The sequence below is a fragment of the Corvus brachyrhynchos genome, unplaced genomic scaffold (assembly GCF_000691975.1).
Source record: "Corvus brachyrhynchos isolate BGI_N302 unplaced genomic scaffold, ASM69197v1 scaffold101, whole genome shotgun sequence".
NCBI lineage: Eukaryota > Metazoa > Chordata > Aves > Passeriformes > Corvidae > Corvus > Corvus brachyrhynchos.
In genome coordinates, this window is record NW_008237239.1 from 9,673,914 (window position 1) to 9,682,764 (window position 8,851).

At 35.8% G+C, this 8,851-nt stretch overlaps 1 protein-coding gene and 1 long non-coding RNA gene across 7 annotated transcripts in view; one reads left to right on the plus strand and one right to left on the minus strand.

Moving 5' to 3' along the window:
• Nucleotides 1-8,851, plus strand: part of EVI5 (ecotropic viral integration site 5) — a 78,061-nt gene that overhangs the window by 20,459 nt on the left and 48,751 nt on the right. For all 6 annotated transcript variants that reach the window (XM_017729903.1, XM_017729906.1, XM_008630273.2 and 3 more), the window contains 7 exons: nt 2,782-3,006; nt 4,061-4,135; nt 4,813-4,938; nt 5,726-5,869; nt 6,869-6,958; nt 7,066-7,163; nt 8,582-8,642. In XM_017729903.1, the coding sequence (XP_017585392.1) occupies nt 2,782-3,006; nt 4,061-4,135; nt 4,813-4,938; nt 5,726-5,869; nt 6,869-6,958; nt 7,066-7,163; nt 8,582-8,642 (819 nt within the window). The remainder of the gene's footprint in view (nt 1-2,781; nt 3,007-4,060; nt 4,136-4,812; nt 4,939-5,725; nt 5,870-6,868; nt 6,959-7,065; nt 7,164-8,581; nt 8,643-8,851) is intronic.
• Nucleotides 7,694-8,851, minus strand: part of LOC108445586 — a 53,609-nt gene continuing 52,451 nt past the window's right edge. The window contains exon 4 of the long non-coding RNA XR_001860511.1: nt 7,694-8,002. This is a non-coding gene — a long non-coding RNA (uncharacterized LOC108445586). The remainder of the gene's footprint in view (nt 8,003-8,851) is intronic.

Genomic DNA, 8,851 nt, shown 5'->3' on the forward strand with positions numbered 1-8,851 from the left:
TACCTCTGATGAGAGATTTCCATGAGTACAGGGATGATTAGCTTCATGTTTCCAAAAATGGAATTGCTAAAAATCAACTTAAGGGCATCTGATAGCTTGATGCTATGATTATGTATATATATGCTATGCTGCTGTATACTGAGCAGCTCTCTTTTTAAAGCATCCTTAATAGGAGAGTTGATAATAGACGTCTACTTGGAAGCTCTGATGAGTTCAGTTTTTGTGCATGCTAAGTATGTTGACCCCAGAGATGACCTTAGGCAGAAGAACACATAGTTTCTAAATTCTGGATGGACTGGAACGAACTTTGACCAGTGTGTCCAGTCTGGGTTAGTTGTGGTCATGTACAGAAGTGGAGTTTAATTATACTTTACACTCAAACTAAAAAGCATTTAGTGCATTTGAACATATCCATGTTTCAGTGGCAGCAAGTACAGCAGCATGAGATTCTTTTGTTAGTAGGCAAGTCTGTTCTGCTTTGGTTCTTTATTGGCTGTAGGCTGTAGTTTTATGTGCAGAATACAAATGTGTCAGGGTCTTTTGAACAGTTTGAAATGTGTGTCTATGAATAGGTTGTGGGAAGGCAGAACAATGAGCTAAAGTAAAGTATCTTTTATATGAAGCAGTTGTGAAGAGAGAACATGACTTGAGAGAGGAAACAAGGGAAGAAAATGAACTCAGGATTTCCTGCTTGCATAGGGAAAGCAGTTTCTGGAAAGGTGTTCCAAAAGGCCATGAAAAGAAGGCCACATGAACCTGGCAAGAGAAAGAAGTGAGATGGTAATAAGTAGATCTGGTTAGTTAGAATTTGTTTGAACATTTTCAAGTGTCACAAGTATCGCTTGTTTTTATAGCTGGACAAGTACAATTTGAGGAGTGTTTGACTAACTTTCAGGGAATATTTAATTATATTGCTGACCTATATTATATTGAAAACTAGCCAAGTTTTCCTTTGCTGTTAAATAATTCTCAGTATTTTTTTGTCGGAAGTCAGCCTTAACTGTCAGTCTGCATTTACGATGGAATATCAGAGCATCCATACCTTATTCCCTGATTAGGCCAGTAGGTACACAGGTAGCAGCATAGGTGCCTTTTTGTCCTGGCTGTCAAAGCTGGTCTTAGGTTATTAGAAAACTGGTTACTTTTTAGGTTTTAGATGTGTCTGTGCCTTCTCCAAAGATGATGTTCCATCCTTTACATCTCTCAATCCACTTCAGAACTTCCTTCCTGTTTATGGAGGGCTTTTGAAGGATGACATAAGTCCTGCTGTTCAATTCACATGACATCATTTTAGTGCTGCCCAGTAGGTGTGTTTTCCTGCTGTTCCTTCTAGGAAAGTTGAAGCAGTTAACCCTATTATTCTGTCAAGCAGGTACATGGTAACTTAACGAGGCATTAGCAAAAAGTTTCTTGCTTTATTAGCAGCCCTCGAGGCTTTCGGGGACTGATGTGCAGTTGCATTGTGTTGTTGACAAAGGATAGCTAGAGACAGTTGTGTAAAGCTGATGGTTTAGGGTTCTTGTCTTGGAGTTGGGAATCTTTGAGGAAGTAACATCTCACTGTTGTGTTGTAGACAGGAGAAATTGTTGGAGGGGCATTAGTATGATGTTTCTGAAGAAGGATGGATTGAGAGCTTAGGGATATTAGAAAATGGAGGGCAGTGAGGCAAAGCTCCTACAGTAGAGTTCAAGCTTAAGAGAAACAAAACTTGAAAGCAAGAGTCTCTTTGAAAGTTACCAGTGTTGCATTAATTAATTGTAATGCTGGAGAAGTAGAAGAAATATCTGGAACAAACAGGAAAAAGAGGAAGCTTTGCAGAATAGGAGATTACTCTGGTTTCAGAAGAAATACTAATGAAAGAAATTAGCCTTTAGGAGACAGAATACTTGATAACAGTACTTAAGGTACAAAAAGTTACTAAAAGAAATAGTCTTGAAGAGACAATCTTCTAGGTCAGAGTGATTCTAGTTGCAGAATGTACCACCGAGACAGTCTGTTAAATTCCTGAATAATGCTTCTTTCTCAGTTTTCAGATCAAGCGACAAGACTACTTGTCCTTGTGATTTCTTAAATGACAAGCAGCAGGTTCTTAGATGTACTCATCTGGGCATGTTTGAATCGTATAACACCTAGCAGATTTTTTTTCAGAAGATAAAGTAAATTTAGTTAATTTAATGGGTGTAAACTCAATGTTTTCTTGGTCCAGTGTCTGAAACTGCATTTAAATACTTTCTTAGAAGATAACTTGGAAATACTGGCACCCCAGAGAAATTAGACACAACTTGTCAAGTTTGTTAAATGACTTCTGATAGTTGTACTCTGCAAATTTTTTGTTGTAGTTGGCTGTGCTACAGTTAGTTCTACTTTTCATCATTTACCTACTTTGGAAGTAATTTTTAGTCGGTGATTTCTTAGATCTCAATTACTACAAATATTACTAAGGGTGTTATCTTCAGTAATCTTTTGTGAAATACAGACATAATTGTATTAAATTCTGGTTAAGTTCTTGTACAAAATTATTTGAATATTCATTTTTCATGTAACTTGCCATGGATAAGGGACTACTTTCAGTAGCTAATTTAGCCACTAAAAATGATTCTGAGACTGCTTACTTTTGTTAGCTTACTAATCCTACTAAAATTGAGGTTATAAACTATATGAGTAGTTTTTGCCATGATGTAAATTTTTTTCTGAAATTGTGAGGAACTTGAAGTGGTTTTTTTCCTTAGGTTTATTTTTTGTAATATTTTCAGGAAATTAATTTGTCTTTTTGTGCTTTAGGAGCTGGTTCGAAAAGGGATACCTCATCACTTCAGAGCAATTGTTTGGCAACTTTTATGCAGTGCTCAAAGCATGCCAATTAAGGATCAGTATTCAGAGCTTTTGAAAATGACATCTCCTTGTGAAAAATTAATAAGAAGGGACATTGCTAGAACATACCCTGAACATGATTTTTTCAAAGAAAAAGATAGTCTTGGGCAGGAGGTCTTGTTCAACGTAATGAAGGTGAGTTGGTATTTCAGCCCTTGAAAATATATTAGCAAGAATATGCACCAGCTTGGATTGCTTTGTATATAGTGAATTTGCACCAGTTTCAAGTTGTTGTAAGTTTTTTTCAAGTTACTCTTTCTTAAACCATAGACAAAGGAATGGTTTAAAAAAATCCCATTTTGTATGTTGTAAGTTTTTTTCAAGTTACTCTTTCTTAAACCTTAGACATAGGAATGGTTTAAAAAATCCCATTTTAGTTTCAAAGGCATTAAATCCTGTAAGTTTTTTTATATCTCAAAAAGTAAAAACAAATTGGCATCAAAACAAAGTAACATACTAACTGCTGATAGTATAATGGAATGAAGTGTGCCATGAATTAAAGTCTACAGTGTTGCCCAGGAGAACATTGGCAAGCAGAACTAGTATTCAGTTTGCAAGTATTTCTGAAGTACACATGGCAGCAGCAAATGGCAGCTACAAGCTAGTATGCAGTTGTTCCAGTGCCCAAACACAAAATGAAAATGCCAATGTAACATTGTTTGCATTATTTAGTCTTCACTAGAGCTTAAACTTTGAAGGTCAGACTTTTCCCTAGAACATAGTTTCAATAGAAAAGCTGGCAGGTTTCCAAATCATAGTAATTTCTGTAACTCTAAAACAAAGATGCCACAAGTGTGGAGATCATCAGAATTTATCCATCTGTAAATAAAACTGCAACACCTGTTTCTCTGAACAGAACTTGTTTCATTGTCTGGTCTGTCTCCTATAAAAGTAGTACTTTGTGAGATTTGTATGCCAGTGGTCTCTTATCTTTTGGCACATTCCTGTAGTTGGAAACTGCCTGTATTTTTTGTAGGTATGCCTTAGTTTTAGCTTTGTAGGTGATCAGAGAGCAGAGTTTGCAGCAGCAGGTAGAAACTAGAATGTCTGACTAAAACTTCTGGATAGGATGTCTTGTTGGATTTGGGGAGAGGAAGAGTAAGTTATTACAAGATAGCAGGATGAGCTATGATTACTTTTTATTGATAATGAGGTTTTAATTATTGAGAGTTTTAACTTTATTTCCCAGGCTTACTCTTTGGTGGATCGTGAGGTTGGGTACTGTCAAGGAAGCGCTTTTATAGTTGGATTACTGCTTATGCAGGTAAAAATATTAAAAAATATGTGAACCTTTAAAATCCATGCTAGACTGCATAATATACTGCGGTGCTTTTTGGGGAATTTTTGCAATGGTTTTCCTTCATAATTTCGTGACAATGGAGTTGTCAAGGGCAGCTGTTTACTCTGCAAATGAAATGAGATTTACTTTGTGTCATTCTATTTGCCGAGGTACTGTATTTGGAGTGGGAGAATATATTTATTTCTCAGAGCTAAGGTAGGATTACAGGCTTGCAAGCTATTTTGTTGAGTGATATTTCAAAAATAAATGAACTTCTAATTTCTGTTCTATTACATGGAATCTCCTCAGAGTTCAAATGGAACTTCACAGTTGATTTGATTATCTTAAAGCTGCTGTTGTATTACTGGTTTTTGGTTTATGACAAAGTAGGGTATATGATAAGAAACTTGCAGACCTCCATTTCAGTTTAGAAATTATTTGCTAGAATTTAGCATATACAAAAGTTCATTGGAGTAATTGGCTGTAAATCCCTTAAACAAAACAAAAACTTCAAACCAAACCAACCAACAACCAAAAAAACTCCACTGCGTGCACATGCACGCACACGAAAAACCCCAACCCTAAATCCTCCCAGGCATTTACTCTGATATATCGTTATATTTGTCCAGAGTTTTTAATGTGCTTTTTTATTTTTAATATAGATGCCAGAAGAAGAGGCATTCTGTGTGTTTGTTAAATTAATGCAAGATTACAGACTACGAGAACTCTTTAAACCAAGCATGGCTGAACTGGGCCTTTGTATGTACCAGTTTGAATGCATGATACAGGTACATACAAAATCTATCAAACTTGCTCTTCAGTAACTATTAATAAGGAACGTGGGAATTACAGCTCAAGAGCAGGCATGTCAGTTGGCTAACAGGCTGTACTCTTGACAATAGCTAGTTCCAGAACTTTAGAAGTAAATGCATGTGGTTCTGTGAGCAATTTTTTTTTAACCTTTGGCAGACAGTAACTGGTTTTAAATACCAAAGCATGGGATTTGCTGCAGTTTAAGCATATGAATGTTTAATTCTGTTTGAAGACTCTGAAAGTTAAAGTCTTCATAGTTAATTTATAGTATCTTAAAAGATGAAAATTTGGAGATACCCTCATATATAGAATGTTAATTGTTTGCAGATTTGGAATGCAGGTTCTTCCTGATCAGGCTGATGGAGAAAAATAGGTTTCTGTTTTGTGATCCAGTTTTTAACATGATGATCAGGGGTGAGATATCACATAGCCTTAGATTTTGTCAGCTCTTTTTAGTAGCCCATTCTAGATACTACTCTGGGACTTACAAGCTTGACTTCCCTTTAGGATCAGGAAGAGTTTTTGTAATCTGCATTCTAGGGTAGATATTCTATAGGACATTCTGTCTTGGGACTTCTGTTGCATGGTTCTTGGTAATGATGAGTCATATCTTTCCTAGTCCAGTTGCTAGTACAGACAGCTGCTAACTGTACTAAGTATCAATTATTTTCTTGTATTCAAAATTTGTCAAAAACACGTCTGCAGTAAAACTACAAGCAGAACCTTAACATACTTGTGTTTTTTATTCCTCTTCTTTTCCAGGAACATCTTCCAGAGCTTTATGTGCACTTTCAGTCTCAGAGTTTTCACACTTCTATGTATGCATCCTCATGGTTTTTAACTATATTCCTTACAACTTTTCCACTACCAATCGCAACAAGAATATTTGATATCTTTATGTCTGAGGTAACTACTAAATACTCATATGTTATATTTCAAGAGTAGCTGTTGAAAGCAGTTATTTAGGTAGTGGTATAAATCCCATCATGATGGACAAATCTCATAGTCTTGCTTTTTATTTCTTACGCTGATCAGATTATTTTAAGGGAAGGTGTGTACATTTTGTCAAGGAAGAGCAACTAAGTCATTGAATGTTGATATTGTGTGTGGCTTTGTGCTCTAAGCCTGTTGATTGAAGTGTTCCCAAATCTGTTCTTTCTGAATGCAGTGTATTAGCATTGCATGCAGCAGGGACATCCATTTCTCAGTATTGTGGTGAGTTTACAGTGGAAACTAATGCTGCTTTTGGGCCAAGGTTAAAGTTCCTTAGGGATACGCAAGCCAAGAAAAGGAGTGTTAGTAACTTTTATTGTCCAGATGATGATCAGTGCCAAAGAAATTTAGGGAATTATTCAGCGTCATTATCACAAAGACACCTATGTTGTGTTTAGGTTTAGAGCTTTGCATAATTATAACTAGTAACAAACCATAGCTTAAGCTTGCTCTGCAGTCATCTTTTAGAAAGCAGTATGTCCAAGGTGGATCCTTTCAGCTTGCCCTCAGGAACATCCAAGATAGGGTATATAGTGAGACATTCGCTTTTATCTTTTTCAATAGTTTAACTGCATTGTACCATGCTTTTTTGAGAAGTACTTGGGATTTTTCTACTAGATATACTTAGAAGGTTTGATAGAGCTAACCTAGAGAATTCCTGTCACTCGAGATTTTACCTCATCACTAACTTCTCTGAGGGGGATGTCTGGCATCAGGACAAATAGCCAGGCTGCTTGTCCTTGGAACAAAAAAAGAAACCCAGAAGCAATTTGTTGAGAGATTTTTTTTCGGTAGCCCTTTTACTTGTGTTTACTTGGGTGAGATTTCCAATGTTAGTAAATAGTAGAATAATTCTGTACTGTTGACAATGCCACAAATAATTGTTGGATATTTTTTAACTTCTGTTTTCAGGGTTTAGAGATAGTATTTCGAGTAGGTTTAGCATTACTTCAGATGAACCAGGCAGAATTACTGCAACTTGACATGGAAGGAATGTTACAGGTAAGCTATGGTTATAATAATTTTAAGAGATATCTGAAATGTGTAATGTGTGTATATTTCCTTGCAGCTGTTAATTATATGTAATCTTGTGCTCTGATTGCTTTTAGCACTTTCAAAAGGTCATTCCACATCAGTTTGACAGTGGTCCAGACAAATTAATCCAAGCGTCTTACCAAGTCAAATACAATGCAAAAAAGATGAAAAAGTAGGTATAACATTTTGAGAAAATAGATTATACTGTTGCTGAGTTACTGCTTGTTTACCCTTAAGAGTTGTTATTTATTCAATGTTTTGCTTTGAATTTTCCATCTTTAAATTTTTTGGGGGGTTTTTACTACATAAACAATTAAAACTGAAGTTCTCTCTGCAAAAAAATTATTCTAAAGTAGTATTTGCTATTTTTCTTAAATATAATAAAGCTATGTCTCATTTACAAAAATAACTAAAAAAGCTTTTGAAGAAAACTGCAAGTTACGGGGAATTACAGCACTTCAGTAAAAAGGAACTGAATAGGAAGGCTGGGTAGGGGGTGGTTTTTTGGAGGGAGGGGAGATTATTTTGGATTTCTTCAGGGTGAAGCAGGGAAAGGAGGTAAAACTTTTATGATCTGGCCTAAATGCTAAAGATTTTAGTTCTCAGGAACTGGAGAAGTATTCAGTGTTCACGGTGCTAAGGAGTGCATTTATGGTCAAAAGTGCTGTTTAAAATATAAATTGATAAAACTTTGTAATACCATTGACAACAGTAAAATAACTTTTATTTGGGGTTTGAAATTTTGAGAATACCACAGAATACCACTACTGTTGTTGTTGTTAAGGTTAGTTGCATGTCTCTTCTGCCTTTGGTAAATGTTGGTTTGATTAGCCAAGCTGCAAATAGTGTGATTTGCCAGGGTTAAGTTTGGTGGGTCACCCATTGGCTGTAACGTATCGAACGTTCACTGTTGCACTGCAGGTTGGGCACAGAGTCTTCCAAGCTGAATTTGTCGATCTTTTTCTTTTTTTTCTGTCAGCAGCCTATGGTCAGTAGAGTGAGCAGTCTTCTCTAAAAAAGAAGTAACAACAAAGCTTTCAGGAAAAAATATTTTCTTTGCAAACCAGTACAAGTGTACGTAGTTGAAAATCCTACCATTCCAAGTCTGAACTTCCTGGTCTGCCTTCTGTAGAGGCATTGTTATCTCAGCTTGTGGGTTTTTCTTGCCACGTTTTTCATTGGGACAACTTTGGTTTTCTGGGGAGAGGCCAAAATTGTTTTATATTTAAGGTATTTTTCTCAGATTTCTTTGCATCTTTTTCTTCCAGGCTTTCCAAGCTCTGATTTCTTTTGGCTGAGTCTATTGAACTGATGATTGTATTACATAAAGGGGTTAGTACAGAGTAGCTCCAAATTGCTGCCACTGTAAAGTATTCAAGCAAGCTCCTGCACTTTAGAGTGCTGGTTCAGTCTGTTCGTATCTACTGAAATCTGTGTTTAAATTTAGTACCCACTCTAAGCATTTATAGGAGTGCATTTCAGAGAAAATATCAATGATCTGTGTCTCTGTTCTGCTGTTGTTAGGTATTACACCAACAAGTAAATTATCCTCAATGTTTCTGATCATAATTTACTATTTCTAATTTTTAGGCTAGAAAAGGAATACACTACAATAAAGACAAAAGAAATGGAAGAACAAGTTGAAATTAAAGTAAGGAATCCTCAACAAATTTATTCATGAATAAGTTTAATTCCTAGATGGGGGGGTTACATGTTTGATCTCTGCATGTAGTAGGACATAATTAAGGTCCCCAAATTATTTTCTTTCAGCATTTATGTTTTGGATGTCTTTTCATAAAGGACACCTACAGTGAAATTATTGAGACTTCTGGTGGACATTTAAAAAAAAAAAAAATCTTT